This window comes from Anser cygnoides, chromosome 1 (assembly GCF_040182565.1).
Source record: "Anser cygnoides isolate HZ-2024a breed goose chromosome 1, Taihu_goose_T2T_genome, whole genome shotgun sequence".
Lineage (NCBI taxonomy): Eukaryota > Metazoa > Chordata > Aves > Anseriformes > Anatidae > Anser > Anser cygnoides.
The window spans coordinates 103,067,754-103,088,870 of record NC_089873.1 but is presented as its reverse complement, the minus strand read 5'-3'; the positions used below and the strand labels follow the sequence as shown (position 1 = coordinate 103,088,870).

The 21,117-nt window shown below is 41.7% G+C and overlaps 1 protein-coding gene across 1 annotated transcript; it reads left to right on the top strand.

Annotated features, from left to right (window-relative positions):
• Positions 1 to 10,270: 10,270 nt before the first annotated feature.
• TMEM139 (transmembrane protein 139) lies at positions 10,271 to 20,950 on the top strand. The gene is made up of 3 exons (XM_013200807.3): positions 10,271 to 15,507; positions 16,610 to 16,918; positions 18,322 to 20,950. The coding sequence occupies exons 2-3, from the start codon at positions 16,644 to 16,646 to the stop codon at positions 18,725 to 18,727; spliced, it is 681 nt and encodes a 226-aa protein (XP_013056261.1). The 5' UTR covers positions 10,271 to 15,507; positions 16,610 to 16,643; the 3' UTR covers positions 18,728 to 20,950.
• Positions 20,951 to 21,117: the final 167 nt, after the last annotated feature.

Below are 21,117 nucleotides of genomic sequence, written 5' to 3'. Positions count from 1 at the left end.
AGCCTCTGAGGCAAAACTGTGTTGATGTGGCAGATGGATCAAATGAGATGGATTTTACAGTCTGCTATGTACTTCCCCAAATTCTCTTCAAGGCCCTCAGACCTACTTGAAATCAGTGGAAATTAAATGCTCAAAGACTTAGGTACTAAAATATTTAAACACTACTGAGAAGATTAACAAAATCTGACCTGAGTTGTTTTCCTTGTATGACTTATTGTCTGTGATAACCATTAGTACATGATTACATCCTTTGCATTTTTGTCAGTGAGCATGCACATTGCTGCCACTCCCTATACCTACCTCGAGCAAAATTTGCCTGTTTGGGAATGGAGGTTTGAGCAAGTTCTGCCTCTTGTTAAGGCAACATTACTCCTCTGTTACAGAGACCTGATCATGAGCACCAGCTCTTGGTACACACTCTGGTGACTACCCCAGTAAACACTGTCTGGCAACTATACCTCTCGCACAGCAGGCATTTAAGTAGTCTCAGCACTAAGTACTAGCTTCTTTACCCGGCCTCCCTTTCTGATCTGCTCTCTATATATGTTAGCCTACTGGGACACCAATGGCCTGGTAACATCCACTGTGGGAATTCAGCTGTTTATATGTATGTTCTGAATGCCACCAGGTGGCGGGGCAGCTAAAAGTTGAGCATTACCTTAAAAAACATTGAGGACCTAAACCGCTGTGTCTTCTACCAGACACAGGGGTCAGTGCTAAGCACTAGTAAGAACTGTCAGCTATTTGGAAATAGCTGGAAGAATGTTCCATGAAGTTGATATCTTTTCTGCTAAATTAGTTCTTCAGAGCTTTACATCCACATCACTAGTTCTTCAGAGCTTTACGTCCACATCACTTTCAAGGTAGCATGATGTTTAGCTGTCAAGACAGAGAGGATACCAAGCAAGGAGATGGACTTTTGAACCAAAGCAGAGACTCTGAAAGATGCAGGAAAAGCTTGACTTTGAATTCTAGGGAACAAGCCTGGAGTTGTGTTCCCCTCTGCCCTATTACAGACCTCACCAGGAGATACAGTCTCACTTCCCATGTCTGGTAAATCTGTGAAACTGGCATAGAGGAGTAGGTGCCACCAATGCTACACTAAAAGCAAGCAAGCAAAATAGAGATAGGCACAAAGTCAGAAAATAAGCAAAAGAAAGTGACTCAGTAAAATAATGAAACCACAGGAAGCAGAGGATAGGTGCAGAGAAAGATAGGTGGTGCTTGAGCAAAGGAAACCCAGCAATGGAAGAAACAGAACAGAATAAAACTGAACATTGATTAGAGCAGTAAGAGGTGTCTCAGTGAGAAAATGTTCACTGAGAGGGAGCAGGCAACCAAAAAAGGCAGAGCTTACGTAGATTAAACAGGCCAGAGTCAGTTGGCCACAGAAGAGCATTTGGGGAAGAAGTATAGGATTAACTGTATTTACTGTGAAGCTCTACAGTATTTGTTGCACTCTTTCAGTGAGGCTAGGGATGGCCAAGAGGCCTGCTTCCACCCTATGCCATTGGTTTATGGTTCTGTTCCATGTCAGTTACCTGTGCTTCTTACCCAGCCTGCGCTGAAATAGTTCTCCAGCGATGACCTCACGCACAGCACAAAATGAAGGCCTGCAGAACAAGATAGTTCTTTAACCTCCTGCAAATACCTTCTTGTCATTTCTTGTCCTTTCAACCTTCAGCAAGCAAAGCCACCTAGATTAAGTCTCTCTCTTTTCTGCCATCCTTATGGATGCAGGTGCTGAGCACACCTGGAAGGCCCAGCTGATCAATGTATGGCTGAGGCTGGTGCCATTGCAAGAATTTGTTTTTTTTTTTGATCCTGGTGATCAAGCATTGATGACCTTGACCAGGAGGAAATCACAAAGCTGCATTCTAGCATTCTACAAGACAAGATGAAAACTAGGTTGGTGATGAAGGCATTAAGAAAAATATCAGATGAGAAAAGCTCTGCCTTACTACTCTGTAGACCTCCAAAGTCATCTAGCTGAAAGGGTAACAAGCTGCTGGTATGTAAGGAATTTAGGTAGCTGTTGTTTCACATTAGTAAATTTAGTGAAGCTTTAGGCCACAGAGTTTTATGTCACCTCAACCTGATAAGTAGTGGTGATTGAGCAACAGTGAGCAGCATTGTGTGGGGATTTGGGTGGAGCTGATGGGGAAAGGATGTGCTGACCAAGGAAGGCACCAGATGAGAGCCTGCCCAATTGGACTTGGCTCAAACAACTATTTGTTGTTATTATAATAATAATGGCATTGTTTATCTGTCATCCCCTGTGACATCCAAAGAAGAATATTGCACCTTAATGCTGGAAAAACTCAAGAGTGGGGTATGTGAAGAGGTACAAAAACAACAAAAGGAGTAAGAAAAGAAGAGGGGAGAATTGTGAGAAACAAAGCTGTGTTTTTGCAATAGAGGGTGTTTTTGCAGTGGAAAATTCCATTGACCTTGCATATTCAAAAGTGATTGTGCGGCATAGCAGTGGGGAGTATGTTAAGCAGATAAGGGGAAGGTCCCACTGTCCCAAAATAAGGAGAATAGCTAAGAAAAACAGGATGAGCAGTACAAAATCAGTAAAAACAAAAATCATGGGCCCTCTAGTCACAAGAGAAGAAGGAAAAAAAAAAAAAGGAAAAGGAGAAATTAGCGGTTGGTCAAATAAAATTGTACATATATGGTATAGAAGTGCGTCGAGTAGGTTGTGAACTTCTAGTACTCAGTGAATGAGGAAACGGGAGAAATCAGGTGTCGGGTAGTAGGGCATATAAGGTTATGATAAACTTTTACTGTGCGTTCCTGCTTGCAGGACGCCTGCCATTGCAATCGCGAATAAAATAGCTTCACAGAAGATCCTGTCTGAAGAAAATTATTGAGATTTTTCTCACAATATACGAAGCCAGTACATGTCAGTGAATTATACATGGAATCACAGCAGAAAAGGGAAAGGATTGCCAGGATCATGTTAAGACAGCAATGACAGACTTTTCTGATAGCAGAGAGGAAAGTCATTATAGTGATGATAGAATGAAGAGCACAAAGCTAAAAATATGAGCCTTGTCTCAGTTGGGTCAACAAGTTTAAAAGTTTGCAGCAATTAAATGGTATTCAGAGGGGAATAAGAGCAGTCAAATCCAAACAGAAGGACATGGTGCATATGCAAAGATTTTGTGCTATGTATGCACCTACAAGTTTCCAAATTGTCAGTAGAACTGCTAGAATCATACACTGTATGGGGAGGGAAGTCAGACCTAAAAGGATGTAGTGTGGTTAGGAGCACTTTCAGGGAAAATACCTGGATGGAAAGGCAATTGAACAGCTAAGGTTCTTTTTCAAAATTACAGATAAAGCAGCTTCCAATTTTTCTCTGTCCAGATAATTTGAACCAGTTGGGATTACTTCTCACAAACATCTCCTATCAGCCTGAAACTCTGAAACTTTGAGGGAATTTTTCATATTCTGATAGGGATGGACGTGGTTAAAAGAGTCTGAAGTACAAGGGTGGAAGGGAGTAACCTCTGCTAGGCCCCTCAAGCTTGGCAACCCCTAGGGGTACATCACCACAAGTCCAGAGTCCTCTTCCCTGGCAGGAATCCCCTCCTTTTGCCAGGTTTCTGGGAAATGAGAAAGACGCAGATGGCCCTTTAAAAGCATGAGCAGTTGCCTATTAGTGTGGACAGCACGACCCACTGCAGTGTACAAGCTTGCTGGAAGCAAGGAGTATCCACAAATTATTGTGCCTTAAAAGTATTAGGGAAATCCAACATGGCATAGACCCCAAGGTATAGAAGTTCATTTATAAATATATTGGGCAGGGGGGATGTTCATTGTGTTAATTTCTTACATCATCAACACTTGAAATGTTGTGAAATTACATGTTTCAGTGAAATATTTCTACTCTTTGGGGGAGGGGGGAGGGAGAGGGAGAGAGAGGGAAAGAGTTAGATAGAGATAGAGACAGAGACAGAGATAGAGATATTGAGGGAGGCTGTAAAGACAGCTTAGTAAGATCTTGGCCTTGTTTGCAAAGCACTAAATAAGAGTCAGTCCCCACCCTAAAAATATTTGTTCTCCATGAGACCTGCAAGGAATCTGTGTGCTTAAAGTCACAGCCAAGATAGTTTGTTAGAACTTGATATTTAATTCAGATTACCTGAATCACAGTCCAGTTCTTTAGCTACAAGAACAGTCTCCTTGCTTCCCCTTTTCTTGCTATTATTCCGTAACAGATGAAAATCATGGGGAAAAAAAAAAAAAAAAAGTGCCTTTCTTTAATTACAGGAAGGGATAGACACTGTTATTTAAATCAGAACAGTAAACAAACAATATGCAAACTGTTTACAATTACTTCCTCAAGATAATGTTATCAAAAAGCACCTACCTTGGAAGCAAGGAGTATCCCACAATGACAGGATATCGGGAGAATGGCAAAGATGGTTTATGTAGAGCGTAGGAATATATAGGAAACAAAACCATGGATCATTTATTTGTTTCTGAAATAGTAAGGACACATAAAAATAAGGTAGGTCTTGTGGTACAACTATGTATGGCAGCAGAGAACATTTGATACTTGCTTTGACAAATATTTAGCATACACAATAAACATGAACCACACACTAACTCTAAATACTCGAAGAACCTATTAATGAAGAATCTGGGAAACCTTCTGCTTGTGTGAAGGACTAAATATCTCTTACTGTGTTTTTACAGCACATATCACAATAGAAAAAAAAATAGAAAAATCACCAGGTACCAAAGACCTGGAGACTTTGTCAATATCAATGGATCTACACCCAGTTGTATACTGACAACTGGCAAGACATCTGGGTGTCACATACTGCCTCACTTCCAAGCATGAGAAGTAGAGGGTCTTGTAGCAGTGACTCTGACAGGAGGCTATTAAGCCTTTTTTATCAAGTAAGACAAAATTTGGAGGGAGCTGGGAGGAACAGAGAAGGCAGCAGATGAGAATATATATCTCATCAGTAGTTCCAATATATTTAAACAAGTCTCTGCAGGCTGAGACTATGACCTTCCATGCACTCAAAGTGAGAGCACTCGGATGAGAGCTTTTCTAAGAGTTAACAATGTTTCCTGAATCACTCTGATTCTTTCAGCTGCAGGTAAGGTCACAGAACAGTTACGAATCAGAGGTTGCCATCAGACTCGGCAACTCTTCTCAATAAACAGTGGAATTATCATGCAGATCATCTTTGGCATCAAATATGACTTCAGTCCAACACAGATGTCCATGAACAATGTCCAATCTACCCTGCAATTCCCCCTTCATTGGCAGTCTTCTCATATTCACAGAAAGACCCTTTGCAACCAGTCATCACTCCATGCATAGTTACCACCTATAGTAAAATTTGTCAAAACTATCTGTTCAACCAGACATACACTTAATTCCACATGTTGCATGTCCTGGTTTTTGTAGTCTACAGTGAACAAGAAAGCTATCTCTCAGCAACAGAAGCCTTAATAAAACAGAGTTCCCTTTAAAAACACAAGGAATTCCAGAGAAAGCAAAAGTGGTGTATGGCTTTCACAGCGTCGTTGCTTTCACAGTCGCTCACCAAGGCGATCAGCTCTGGGGCTGACACGTTCTGCAGCAGAGCAGGGGATCGCTGTGTGTAGGGGGTTCCCTACATCGAGGCTCCTTGAGATAGCTGAGGGAGGTCCCAGCACCCAGCAGCCCTCACGAGGGTGGCGGATGAGGCTTGGGCAGAGGCAGGAGCATCCCTCCTCTGTCGTACAAAGGGGGCCCCTGGGGAGTGTGAGCTGCCAGGGCTGGCTCTCAGGGCTTGGTGTGCGTGCAGGGAGGGCGTTGAAGCTTGGCCAGCTCATCCCAAGAGTGATGGTATACACCTAGCAGAAGGCCGTGGCCACAGCTGATGCAGCCTCACAGACAGAGCTCCAGGGGGAACATGCTGCCATCGAGGTGTCAGGCTGCCTTGTGTGCCTTACTCTTACACCAGTACAGGACAGCAGCAGCAAGCACGGTTGTGGGAGGTGTGTCCAGGTTGAAGAACTGCTTCACCAGGTGGCAGAGCTTCAGGAGGAGGTGGGCGGGCTGAGGAGCATCAGGGAATCAGAGGAGATTGGCTGGTGGGGTAGAGCTCTGCCATCCCTGAGGCAGGCTCCTCAGCCAGCCTCAGCCACTACACAAGAAACAAAGGTTCCCCTACCCCCTCGACACCAGGCAGAGGGAGGGGATCTAAGAGACAGGGGGGAGTGGAAGCAGGTTCCTGTTCAGCATAGCAGGCGAACCCACCTGCTGCATATCTCACCTTCCCAGGTGCCCCTACACAACAGGTATGAGGCTCTGGAACTGGATGGGCAAGCAAATGACAATGTGGACAAAGGCCCATCCACACCGGGGGAGTTGCCCAGGGCAAGTCAACCTATGCCCCACATCACAACAACCCCCACCAAGAAAAAAAGAAGGGTTATAGTCATAGGGGACTCCCTTCTGAAGGGAACAGAGGGTCCAATTTGCCATCCAGACATGACCCATAGGGACAGGGAATCTGCTGTCTCCCTGGGTCTCGGGTAAGAGACATTGCTCGGAAAGTCACTCGCCTGGTATGTCCCTCTGACTATTACCCTTTATCGCTTTTTCACATTGGCATTAATGAGGTAGCAAAGAGAAGTCCAGGAGCGATTAAAAGGGACTTTAGGGCTTTGGGGCTGTTGTTTGAAGGATCAGATGCACAGGTAGTGTTTTCCTCTGTCCTTCCAGTAGTGGGGATCAACACTAAAAGGAACAGGCAGACCCAGCAGATCAATACGTGGCTCTGAGGCTGGTGCCACCAATGTAATTTGGGGTTTCTTGATCGTGGGAAGGTCTACATGACACCAGGCCTACTGGCTCCTGATAGGAAGCGCCTTTCTCAGAGGGGATTTTTGCCCAAGAGTTAGCAGGGTTGATTCATAGGACTTTAAACTAGATTTGAAGGGGAAAGGGACAAAACTGGGCTTGCCAGAGATAAGCTATGAGACTGCACGCCAAAAACTAAGGGACTGTGTGCAAAGCTGGCAAATGTGGTCCCAATTTTCAAGAAGGGCAAGAAATAAGATCCTGGCAATTACAGGCCTGTCAGTCTCACTTCAGTGCCTGGTAAAATTATGGAGATTATTCTGGGAGTTTTTGAAAAACACCTGAAGGACAATGCAGTCATTGGTAAAAGCCAATGTGGGTTCACAAGAGGAAAGTCATGTTTAACAAATTTAATTTCCTTTTATGATAAGATTACCCACCTAGTTGACCAAAGGAAGCCAGGTGATGTAATCCTTCTGGATTTCAGCAAAGCTTGTGATACTGTCTCTCACAGTATCCTTCCGGACAAAATGACCAGAATACAGTTAGATAAAAACATAATAAGATGTGTGAACAATCGGCTGACGGGTCAGGCTCAAAGTGTTCTTGTAATTGGGGTGACATTGGGATGATGACCTCTCACTGGCGGGGTTCCCCAGGGCTCCATTTTAGGACCAGCCCTCTTCAATGTTTTCATAAACAACTTGGAGGTAGGACTTGAAGGTTTTTTGAGCAAGTTCATGGACAATACCAAATTTGGAGGAACTGTTGTCTCCATCAGGGGTGGTGAGGCCTTGCAGAGAGATCTAGCAAAACTAGAGAGCTGGGCAATCACCAACCACATGAAGTTTAACAAGAGCAAGTGCTGGATTCTGCACCTGGGAAGAGGCAACCCTGGCTATACGTACAGACTGGGGGATGAGATGCTGGAGAGCATCTCTGCGGAATGTGATCTGGGGGTTTTGGTAGACAGCAAGCTGAACATGAGCCAGCAGTGTGCCTTGGCAGCCAAGAGGAGCCTACTCCAAGAGGAGTATCCTGGGGTGTGCAGAACTAACAGATTTTTCTTTCCTGAAAAGTCACATTTAAGATAAGTAGTGTTTTCAGGGCTACTTACACATTTAAAGTACCCAAGTATTTAAAGTTAGTGAAGCCAGGAGGAACCAACTGTATCCTGGGGTGCATCAAGCATGGCATTGCTAGCCAGTCAAGGGAAGTGATTGTCCCAGGATTAACCTGGATTGTCTACTCTGCACTGCTGCAGACCCACCTTGAATACTGTGTGTAGTTTTGGGTGCCACAGTATAAGAAAGATATAAAACTGTTACAGAATGTCCAAAGGAGGGCTACAAAAATGGTAGAGGGTCTGGAGGGGAAGATGTATGTAGAGTGGCTGAAGTCACTTGGTTTGTTTAGCCTGGAAAAGAGAAGACTAAGGAGAGACCTCTTTCCAGTCTACAGCTTCCTCATGAGGGGGAGCGGGGAGGCAGGCACTGATCTCCTCTCTCTGGTGACCAGCGACAGGACACGAGGAAACAGCTTGGAGCTGCGACAGGGGTGGTTCAGGCTGGATATCAGGAAAAGGTTCTTCACCGAGAGGGTGGTGGGGCACTGGAACAGGTTCCCCTGGGAAGTCGTCACAGCACTGAGCCTGCTGGAGTTCAAGAAGCATTTGGACAACGCTCTCAGACACGTAGTCTGATTTTCTGGGTGGTCCTCTGGGGACCCAGGAGTTGGACTCAATGATCCTCGTGGATCCTTTCCAACTAGGGATGTTCTATGATTCTATGAGGCTATACAAACAGTAGCCTGGTCTGGCATGGTGCTCTTTATGAGACTGCAGCTGTTGGCTGACGTTGGAAACAACAATTCATCCCACAGAAAAAAACATGCAAAACATGTTCACAATGCTATGCTTGAACGTACCAGGATAACAATTCAGATGTCATACAAACTGCAATACTATGGCACATGATCATGGCACATACCAGAAATTCATTATGATCTACTCTTACTAATTTGGCAGTATCCATCAGAAATGCAAATTCATGTTAGAACTGGATAAAACCCATACTTAACCACTAAGTAAACTGACAGTTCACACCTTGCAAACCATGACAAGCTAAAAGATGCATTCTTTTCAGCTCACATACCTTCTTGCTTTCATAATGTAACAAAGAAAATGCTCTTTCACTGACACATATGAATGCCTATTTGAAGAGATGTAACTGAAATGTAACACATTTTTTTTCCAGAGGCAAAAAAGGAAAGTGTCTAGCTTTCCTGGGAGGTATGCTGCTTCTATGGTATGGCTGGAGCAAAACAGAGTGAAAACTTGTGTTTTTTTCTTTTCTACTTTGTTAGCTTTATGCCTTGTTAGCAATTCAGAGCATGTCAGGAGGGCAACCCTATGTATTGTCAACATAAGCAGCAAGAATATGTCACTAGGACCAGGGACGAAGACAAGGGCACAAGAAATAAGCAGCAAATACATGTTAACTTTTCTTACTGCATATCATCTGCTTTGGCTTTATGTCTGCAGAAAGAGGATGCAAGCACTGTTCTACAATAAAGTTGCTCTGCATATTCAAGTCTTATTCTCTCTTATTTCTAGCATGACCTAATATAGTCTAGTATGACAGTACATGATCTTTCCACATTCTTTTAACTATTCTTAATTTCTTAATTTCTTAATTTCTTAATTTCATTTTAAAACTATTTCTTTCTCCTCATTTCCTCTTTTCACAATACATATTCCACTTGATTCTTTCACAATATTGTAGCAGTTGGATCTTAACTGCCCTCCTTCCTTGCCTCTAGTCACAGTCAAGTTCTCTCCTCCTCTTTATGATCCACATTAGGAGCTGTCAATTACCATGAAAGGAGAAGTGACCCTTGTACTCCATTTAGTAACATTACAGTGACTGGGGTGCTCTCCTTCAAAAGAGTGTATACTGCCAATTTACATCTTACATGTAGCAACATCTGATTTTTCAGCAATATAACTATTGCATGTGTAGAGATCCTACAAAGTATAGAAAGTCCTCAATCAAAAGACAAATGATACAGACCAGACTAGGTTCTGTCATCAAACAACCAGCTGCAGAAAGTTTTACCAGTGCAAATGAAATATGAGGTTTATAGCTTCTGTCATAAGCAGGTTGCAGAATAAAAAGCTGAGAAATTTTCTAGACCTTCTCTTTTTTTATTATTTTATTTTTTTTTTTTATTTTATTTTCAGAGAAAAAAAAAAAAAAAACTAAAAATATGAATATAAAAGGCTGAAATAAGAGATAAAATCCTCAAATACCACAGCCTTGGTAAATGCTTGTTACTCTTCTGCCATTCTCATGACATAAAAGGGGGCACTGCTTCACTAATTTTAAATACTTGGGTACTTTAAATGTGTAGGCTGCCCTGAAAACACTTCTTAAACACTTTTCAGGTATCCCTGAGAGCCATCCCTGAGGAGCTACTAGCAACAGTAGAAGCTCTCCTTGCAACAGTAGAAGCTCTCCCTGTAACATGAGTCTTTCTATGAACACATTTCTACCATGACTGATACAGAAAAGTCACTGCAGGTAGAAGACAGAAATGCCAACAAAACACCGTACAGTGACTACACATACAATGACTTTCACCTTGATCCAATAAGAACTGGAATAAGCTGGAAGACAGAAAGAATCTGCTGGTTCCCAAGAAACGAACATTTATTCAACCATGAACGTTCAAGCATAACAGCCGTTCTCAAAATTACACACATTTTTGAACATCCAAGCACAGGTGTAACTTTGTTGGGGTTCTACTTCCTCACAATCAAGACATCAGACTGACCAAAACCGTATCAACCACAGGTCATGGTAGCCCTATAGATACAACATAATAATGCCTTTGACACAGAGTAGTCTCAACAGAAAAAATGAAGTCATGCTTTACAAAGGTGACTAAGCAGAACCCGGAAGTCAAAACAAGTGGTAGACAAGACAGGAAAAAGTGGTTCTGTACCACTTTGTTCATAACACTTGTGCAGACTCTCAGGAATTGCTTCAGGAAAAGGTTATAGACTTAGTGATTACAGAGAGATTAATGGTGCCATGGTACCTACGTCACAAGCCCTTGGGAATACAGCAAGTTCTCTGCATACCCACCTGATAAATGAGGTTACACTAGGTACTAAGTTAATTAGTAGCAGCCTGGGCAGGAGGTAAAATAGATAGTGAGAAGAAACAGGGGAAAGGTGAACTGATACTTAGAGACTGAATGAAGAACAAAGATCAACAATGAGATACTGGAAGAAAGACTGACAAATAAGACCTGTGGTCTTAGAAAATCTGCTGTCAAATGAAGACTGATCCCCACAGCATGCCTGAACAATACAGAACACAAATAGAGAATGCTTTTTTATAAAAAGCATCTCTACTTCACATGAAAGGGAGATAGTTTAGGATGACAGCATAAATGTCCTTGTTTACTCTCCCTGACTTGCACCCCTTGTTTTGTAACCACTGCATAGTAATTCCTATCAGGCCTTTCCCAAAAAACTCTGGGTTCTCTAAATTTGGTATCACCACAAACTTCCTGATGTGGTCATGTGACTGATTTTTCAGTGTTATGGATAGTGACACACTGTAAGTAACATCAGTCTGAACCAGACTAAGTAGATAATCAGAATGGCAAACACAGAAATTTCACAAATCATTCAGAAACGTAAAATGTTCATACGGCATTGTATGTTTAGATTCACAAGGCAGTCTGTATCATATTGAGAGAAATGCTGAATTAATGCACTCACAGTTGCATTACAAAGTATTTTTCTTGTAAATGCATAAAAATCATTCCTGAAGATTCATCTCAGAAATCCATAAAATTCCATGAATTAAATATACAGTAGTTACTGTGGTGGTTTTACCCCGCTAGGCAGCTAAATTCCACCACAACCATTCTTCCACTCCCCCTCCTCAAAAGAAAAGGAGAAGAAATTATAATGGAAAGGAAAAGGTTTACGGGTTGAGATAATGATAATTTCATTAAAGGGAAAAGAAAGAGTGGAAAATAAAAAAAGCAAAAAAAAAAAAAAAAGCAAAGGCTGAGCAGAAGCAAAGAGAAAAAAAATTTTCTCTGCTTCCCATCAACATATGATGTTCAGACGTCCTTCGAACCAGGGCCTCAACACACAAACACAAATAGCATTTTTTTGGGGAGGACAGATGTTTTCATAATGAGGGGCCCACCCCCCACCCTTTCTCCTTCCCCTAACACAGCTTTTATTGCTGTGTAACATCATATGGTACGCAATGTCGCCTTGGTCAGTTTAGGTCAGCTGCCCTGGTGATGTCCCCTCCCCACCCCTTGCCCACCACCAGCCTCCTGGCTTTGCAGGGTTTGGAGAGGGTCTTGATGCTGTGCCAGCACTGCTCAGCAGTAGACAAAACACTGGTGTGGTACCAGTGCTGTTCTAGTTACAAGCGCAGAGCACAACACTATATATGGGCCACTGCAAGGAAAGTTAACTCCATCCCAGCCAGACCCAGAACAAACTGAAATAAACTGAAGTAATAAAAGCAACAACTAATGCAACAGAGATACCCACCATTTCTAGCCTTTTTTTTTTTTGTCCTGGTATTTCATAACTATGTCTATAAATACTTTTAAAAATGGTGCACCAATCAAAACCACTAAAAAAAACTCAGCAAAACCTACTTCTTTTTAGCTTTCCACAAATCAAACAGAGCCTTTCCAATCACAGTTTTCCATCAAATAACGAAGATTTTTCCACCTTTATAACTTTCTCCTGACTTGGCAAAAAGGCCTAGCCCCTATGCAGTTTTTACGTGTCTACTTCCCACAGCAGAACATGCAGATGACTGCAGTGCTGTGGCTCTCTGCAGAAGGAAGCTTGCAGAAAGATAAGCACTTTAAGACAGGATTTGATAGTCAGTGTAGATACCAGAGCTGGAAGTTGCCTCAAGTCATCAGTCTGTGCTAGAAATTCCTGATACAATTAACAGACAAGGTGAATCAGCTTCTACACCTTTCTGCAGGGCTTTGTTGTTTACTCAGTCAAAGAACTTCCTTCTACTCCAGTAGTTTGGGCTGGGTTGATCAAATGGTGCACACTGCAGACCTAAGAGATATTTCTGCTCTTCCTCCCTTCCCCTCCACCACTCCAGTTATGCATTTCCATTGCTTCCCTTGAATGGGGATCTAGTGGTTAGATGATCCTTTGGAGATCAGATTCAGCCCAATAAATTGGCAAATAACCCACTCTGGAAAAATGTAAATACTTTCTGGCTAGCTTAGACAGCTGAGCTGTCTCTGTGAGGGATCATCTGATCACTAGAATCCGTGCAAGGACAGGCCTTGATAGATGGCAGATGGAGAAGAGGGCAGAAGGAGAAAGGGCTACCATTTTCCACAGCAGTTATCTATTACTTTTATTCAGCTGCCTTGTCAAATCATACTTTAACTTGCTACTTTAAAAAGTGGAAACATTTTCTTTGAAAATGATTCTTCTGATATTGATGCTCTTTTATTAGAATAGCTCAGTAAATAGAACACTTAGCCAAGGTCTAAATTGTATTTTTATTCCCTTCTGAACCAAGTAGTATTTAAATCTTTTATCTCTAAGGAACAGTTCTAACCATTACCAACCTACTAGCTACCTGGTTAGAAGGAAGTTGCTGTTTGTGCTCAGGCATCAGATTCCACCACCATTCCGTCATACTTTCTGTGCAGAGAAACTGTGAAAACAGTTTTGTCAAATCCTCCTTATCAGTTAAGGTGTTCTCAACACTAGGCAACCCCAAAACAGAAAAGGCTATAAGAAACAAATCAGTTTTCCTATTTAGATGATAGTGTTGCAGAATTACATGCTCACACCAGAAGCCTGACTTCCTCCTCTTTACATAGATGTTAAGTCTTGCATCTTCAACGGAATTCTCTTGAAAGTAAAGAATTGGCAACAACCAGAGAGCTGAAAGTCTTTATATGTCACCAGCCAAAAAGGCAACTCTAAAGGTGAAAATAATAGAAACACAGAAGCATAAACAAGTTTATGCCAGAAGGGGTGATCATCTAGTCTGAAACCAGGGCCTTAAACTCAGCTGAGTCTTAAATATTTCCAGCCAAGATGATTCCATCACTTTTCTGGGCAAGTAACTGCAACATTTACTTGTTTTCACATTGAAGATTGTTTCTCTCATTCAGAAGGCTCCCCTCTTCCCTATTGCCTCCTGCCTGTCACCATGCATCCTTGTGAAAAGAGTACCACCATCCTCTCTGTAACTACCTACTAGGTGTTGGAAAACCGTGAGTAGGCATTCCCCACCTGTCCAAGCCTTCCATTCTCTAGGCTGTACAAACCCAGTTCCTTCAACCTCTCTTAACTTGTCAAGTTCTCCAACACTCAAATCTTGGTGGCAGTTCACTGGATCACATCCAGTTGTTCAATTGTTGGGAGGACCAACACTGTACACAATAATCTCGGTATGTCATAACAAGTGCTGAGTAGAGTGAAATAATCATACCCTTGGTCTCTTGACTATACTCTTACTGATGCAGCTCAGGACAGTTTACTTCCAGTGCTTCTAGCACAAACTGCTGACTCCTGCATAGCTTGTTGTTTATCATGACCTCCAGGCCTATTTCGGTAGAGCTCCATTCCAGACCCCAACCTGCTTGACATTATTCCACCCATCCATGACTTTACATTTACCTTTGTTAAACTCCATACCATACCTTGTTGGCCCATGGTGAATTATAACCTCAATATTAATTAATAAAACAGTTAGCAGGACATATTCCTATTACAAATAAACATGAGCTGCAGCTAGCCCCTTGACATAACTCATGTTCAGTGTTTGAGAATTTCCAATGATTTTCAGACATAAAGGCACAGGTGGTAACAGACTCAAAAAGTAATTCTGTACCTGCTCTGTTGATTACCAATATTCCTCATTCCCAGATACACCTGGGAGTAAAAAGGATTTTAATCCAGCCCTCCGTAAAATAGTAACCTTTTTTCCTGTTGTCTGTAAAATCAAAGATGGCATAAAACTATACCTGACATGCAGCACCCAATCAGGATAGAAAAATGTACAAATTTGCATTTTACAGAACTCATAAACAGATTTATATGTGGGCCATGAGATGTAGGCTGGACCTGCAGTCCTTCCTGCTTTGGGAGGCAGAGATCAAGATTCTTCTGCTGTATGGAGAGAACGTAATTTTCAGAGCAGAGTTTCTCTTATGAAAGTAGAACATATCTGACGCAGGTAAGCACTCCCCCTCTGTTTACTCCGCCCTCTTTTCTAATGAGTTTCCTGCTTTTGTGGGACAGACCTGGAAGAGCTGGAAAAGTGTAGAAGGTATCTGATCGTCTAGAAATTTTTTCAGAGTCAGAACCTGGAAAGCTGAGGTTCTACTTTCCCACGCAAGACCAGCACAACAGGATCTCCCTGTGGATTTGTGCCTACTCATATTCACTAGTTTCCAGTTTTTACTTTCAAAATAAATCTTCCTCGTGTCCCTGAAAGAAGACTCAAAAGGAGGAAGGGAGAGTTTTTACTGGTATCCTGCCCTCAGGTCAGAAGGGGAAGAAGCAGGGACAGAAGAGCTTGCATGAATCTCCTTGTGATGAAGATAGAAGTTAAAACATGACTGTTCCTACCTACCAAAGCCTCGTTCTGGTAAGTCTATGTTTAAAGCTGACAGTAAATAAGGTAGTAAGAACAAAATCTGTTCAGAAACAATGTGTTTCTTTATCTGGCATTTATATATATATATATACATTTACATATTTTTGCTGTGTAACCAGAGAATACATTTAGTGTGCAAAAGCACACAATGTAACATGGAACTATATAAAACTGTATTTGTTTGGATATTTATAGTAATTAAAACATGCCTATTTTGTTATACTTTTTTCATTCAAAGCAGTCTTCATCAAAACGGTGGGATATATGTTAGTGTAACACATACTAGATGACTCCTTAATGATTGTATTTCTTGAATACCACAGATCCTTGGTATTCATTCCATATTGACTGTACACAAGAACTACTGTCTCTTTCAGAGATACGTGGTTTGGAACTAAGAATAGGAGGGGCACTGGTGAGAATAGAATGGTGAAAAAAAATGTAGATCAAAAGAAAAGAACTGAAGATACAGACTTGTACTAAAATGTGTCTACATTTTACAAAAACAGACATACTGAAGCTATATCTAGAACCTAATATAACGTTATTGCTAAAATGCTACACAGAGGACATTCAATTACTGGGACAGAGAGCACCTTTGGCTACCTTTATTCTGTGATCTGAACTAGTACCTGAATGTTCATTGTGCAATTTTAAAATGTCCTAGAATAAACCTTTACATCTATTCCATCTATTACTTTTATGCCAAGTACACAGAATCAAATTTGTATCCTAGACTTAACTAATAGGTAACTCTACCACTTTAGATAAGCCTGAGAGTAAGTGCCAATGGTCTATTTATGCATTTTATGTCTCTTGCCTTCAAGTCCAAGCATTCCCATTATTCAATATGCACTCACACAGGAAATTCTAGTAAATTTACATTGGCATCTATTTATGCACAGATCTCCCAGGCTTACTACTGGATAGTAATTCCATGATGGATAATATTCCATCATAAGAACATACAGTCTATAGCTGCATGTTCTCGTGATGGAATAAACTTGTGCATGCATGTTATTTTGGTCATGATACTGGTAACGTGTTTGTATGGCCACATTTCAAGCTTAAAAAAATATTTTATCTTCCACAGATGTCTGTCCCCTTAACTGGTTATCTGTTCTCAAATGTCTGCTACCACCACCCATACTACCATGTGGTTAGAGTCACACTGGAAGAACATCCGCCAAGCCTTGTTGCTTCTTTTCACTGCTGCTCTTCTCATTGGCGTCACCATGCTAGCCATTTCATCTAACATTAACCCAATAGGCTACTTCTTCCTAGGGGTAGGTGGAGTATGCCTGATTGGCTATTTGCTGAGCGTGTTTGTTGAGTGTTACTTGAAGAATCAACACCGACGTGACACAAATGAGATACCTCCAAACAGACAAAGCCAAGCAGGGTAAGCACCAACTCAGTTATTCCTCTGTAACTCTCTCTCTCTCTCCTTAAAATCGTTTTGTTCTGCTGCCCTTCCACTAGGGAATCAAACACAGAAACCATTCCAGAAGACAAAAGGTTTTTTTAGGTTGTTTTCCTTCATTACTCTGGTATAGTTTACAAATGTCTGTGCTATGGATCTCCTTTATCCTGTCCAATATATATTTTCTTCCTCCTGGGAACTGATCTACTAACTATTTCCAAGGTTACCAAGGTTAAACAGATCAGGCCTCGTTTTATCTTCCCTTGAGTAATCAAGTCCTGCCACCAATGAGTCAGACAAGGAAAAAGAAAAAATGCTGAGGTAATACTGAACCTTAGCTCAGTTTAGTTCTATAAACCTGACCTCCAAAGCAACTGTTCTTTGGCAAACTTTTAAAAAAGAACCTGTAACTGGGTGTGTTTCCAGTCTTAAAAACCCAACTTGACACTAACAGGACCTGATTTTGAGAGTATCTGAATACTCACACATCTTTTTGGATTCATGTATGTTTGCAGGTTGCACTTTATCATCTAATTTACCCACAATCTGTGTACTGTAGTTGAAGAGTTTAACTTTATTTGTATGTTTGCTTCCTTGTCTGTATAATCCAGACAATCATTATCCAGGTGCATAATTTGCTTGATGTTGAAATGTACAGTGTTGTAAGAATGCAAAAATGTTATTGTGTTTATTTTTAGAAAGATTAGAGAGAAAGAAATTCTGTAGTTGTTTTTGATAGTTTGGGGGCATACTAAAAGAAAACTAGTTTCTATTTATTTAAATATATGTCCTAAAAGGGAAAACATTTCTAAGGTAACAATTTTCTCTGCAGGCATTCTTCTTAAGGCAGAATAGCAAATCCTTGTTTAAATGAAATGATTTATTTTTCTCCACTTACATTCTTAAATACTGATGAACACTGAGCTAATGTGTTAAAACAGAGATAAAAAGCAAAGTCCTGTTTTATTCAGAGAAATAACTAGTAATCTGTAATTCCTTGTAGTAACTGTTAACTGCTGGCAGATTTTAAATGAGTAGATATCAAGCTAAGCCTAACACACTGAATTTAACAGTGTGTTTTTGTGGTTCTTCTTTTAAACTTATTCTGGTGAATGTGGGAAAATGGTCAGATGAGCCATTCTCTAGACCAGGAAGCAAGGTATTAAGCTGGCTGGATAAGTGAACTGATGCAATAACAGAATATGACATGCAATAATACCACATGAAATATCCTGCGTCAGTTCCATCTACTGATTCTAGCATGGTCCCTATTCTACATTATTTAAACTACAAGCCTCTACATAAAAATAAAATAAAATAAAATAAAAAGTAAAAAATCAGTAAAATAACCAGTGTAACTGACATTCTGCTTTTGTGCATAGGGTGAATGCTGCCTATGAAGCACCTACATACGAGGAGGTGATGACTATGTCAGTTCCAGCGATATGGACAATTGCATCCAATCCAGGCTCAGTGCCCTCACCATTGAGCGAACCCCCCCCTTACAATGTAGCTATTGAATCGCCTGCCCAGGAAGAGACTGTGATGGAAACCCTCAGGGTCTCAGTGGCATCAGACACAAGGATCACCTCTGAGACAGACACAGGCTCCAGGATGCACTTGCAGCTGGTGCTGCCCCCAAGATTGCGATTTGCTTCAGACATCCATGAAGTGAAAGGTACTACAGACAGGTTTGAGCCATTGGAGCCGCTCACTCCACCACCTGCTTATGAGAGTGCCATCAGCGATGAGGTCTTTGAAGATGTCTTCCAGCCCTCCACAGTATGATTAATTCCACCTTCTATGAAGGCAGGACCAAACCCCCACCTGGCTGAACCTCATGGTTCCCCTGGAGGGAAGGTGAAAGAGCTGATTTTTTTCATGCCTGAAACAGGAGAATTTGTCTTATCATTCCTTGAACCAGAGCTGAACTACAGACATAGCATCTAATTTCACTACAAACTTTGCACACTATATAATTCAGTGCAATACCATGATGCTTCATCTTGGCACAAAATAAACAAAGTCACTGAAGAGAAAATTGTGTGACATATAGCAACAACCAAAACTGGAGATATATCTTTATAGGGGAGAAGAGCGAATCATAAGGAAAGACAAGCTGCCTTGGAAAGGGGAGGAATAGAAACAGCTCTGAGTAGATTCTGCCTGTGCATTACCGTTTGCCTGTGCAAACAGTATCACTGAGAGTTCTGTGATCATCAGCCACCCTAAATTTCCTATTGAGAGACTGAGACTGCAGTTCCCTGATTGTAAAAGTTTTGACAGCAACACAAACTTATGATCTGTGCTATTTGTTGCTATGCCTCTGCTGCACTCACACCACATTCTCAGTTGTGCTAACATTGAGAGGAGGAGGGCTGTATTCATTTGGAAGCTGGCACTACCTAATACTGTCATTTTGCTGCCAATCAGCTCGAGGTTGAAAACCTCAGAGCAATTGTGGCATTATGAAACAATGTGTTATTTAGAAGGTTCTTATCCTACACTGCCTGCAGGTGATGAACATAAGGAAGACAACACCATTTTTTATTCCAGTGCAAGAGGTCACCAATGGAACACATACCCTCTACCTGGAGGGTTGGGTGAAGAAGAACCTCATTCAGTTCAGCAGGGGCAAGCGCAGGGTCCTGCACTTAGGGAGGAATAACCCCAAGCACCAGTACAGGCTGGGGGGTGACCTGCTGGAGTACAGCTCTGCAGAGAAGGACCTGGAAGTCCTGGTGGACAGCAGGCTGACCATGAGCCAGCAATGTCCCCTTGTGGCCAAGGAGGCCAATGGTATCCTGGGCTGCATTTGGAAGAGTGTTGCCAGCAGGTCAAGGGAGGTGATCCTGCCCCTCTTCTCAGCCCTGGTGAGGCCACACCTGGAGTATTGTGTCCAGTTCTGGGCTCCCCAGTAAAACAGGGACATAGAACTACTGGAGTGAGTCCAGCAAAGGCATACGAAGATGCTTAGAGGACTGGTGCACCTGTCATATGAGTACACTATGAGAGAACTGGGCCTGTTTAGCCTGGAAAAGAGAAGACTGAGAGGAGACCTTATCAACATATATAAATATCTGAGGGGAGGGTGTTGAGAGGATGGAGCCAGCCTCTTTTCAGTTGTGCCCAGCAACAGGACAAGAGCCAACAGGCACAAACTGAAGCACAGGAAGTTCTGGCTCAATATGAGATGGCAGTTCTTTACTGTGAGGGTGACAGAGCACTGGAACAGGTTGCCCAGAGAGGTTGTGGAGCCTTCTTCTCTGGAGATACTCATAACCCACCTGGATGCCAACCTGTGCAATGTGCTCTAGGTGATCCTGCTAGGCAGGTGGGTTGAACTAGATGATCTTCAGAGGTTCCTTCCAACCTCATCCATTCTATGATTCTGTGGACCACCAGTTTTGACAGCTTTACAGGAGGGCTTATTACTCTGTCATAGTACAGGCCCAACCAGATCACTTGATATACTTTGTCGTCATGACAAGTGTTTGCGTAGGAAGGTCAACACTCCAAGTTCACCGTAACAACCCCATGCATGGGCATTTCTCTCCGGTACCTGGAGAGGGGCAGTCTGTCTGTCAAGGCTGTGACTGTAGCAGAGAGCACCTGAGAATAAGAATCACAAAGCACAGGTGGTCTTCATCATGACAGTTCTGGTTTGGAGCCAGGTTCTAGCTTTCATCAATTAGTGATGCTATTCAGTCTTTTAAAATGGGCAAGTTTAAGTGTTAGACTCTGTTAAAGTAGTTTGCAGTAAACAAAGAGACATTCAGGTCTGGTGAATGTCCAAATTAAAAGAGAAAGACAAGAAAAAACAAACATGGTCATCCAGATCTCCTTATGACTGCAGGCAGCAATCATCACCGCATTGTTTCATACACCTACATCATTTTTAACTCATATCATAGGCTAAAAGCAAATAAATTATTTCTTATTGTTTGATTCTTTATAGTTGAAAGAAAACATTTTGTATGTTGTTTATTAATAAACAAGACTACATAAAAATACCTAGTGGCATTGTTCACTTTTCTTCTCAAAATATATATTTCACAAAGCCATGATTTATACCTGCTTACATTATGCTTTTTTGACAAACTTAGCTTAGAAAAAAAGAGATGAGTTCAACTTCTAAGTCTGCAGCTGAATCTCTTTATTACTATTAATGATGAATC

Coding starts and splice junctions, on each gene's coding strand:
- TMEM139 (XM_013200807.3), top strand. CDS start 16,644: ATGTCTGCTACCACCACCCATACTACCATGTGGTTAGAGTCACACTGG. Junction 16,919..18,321: donor AACAGACAAAGCCAAGCAGG/GTAAGCACCAAC, acceptor TTTTGTGCATAG/GGTGAATGCTGCCTATGAAG.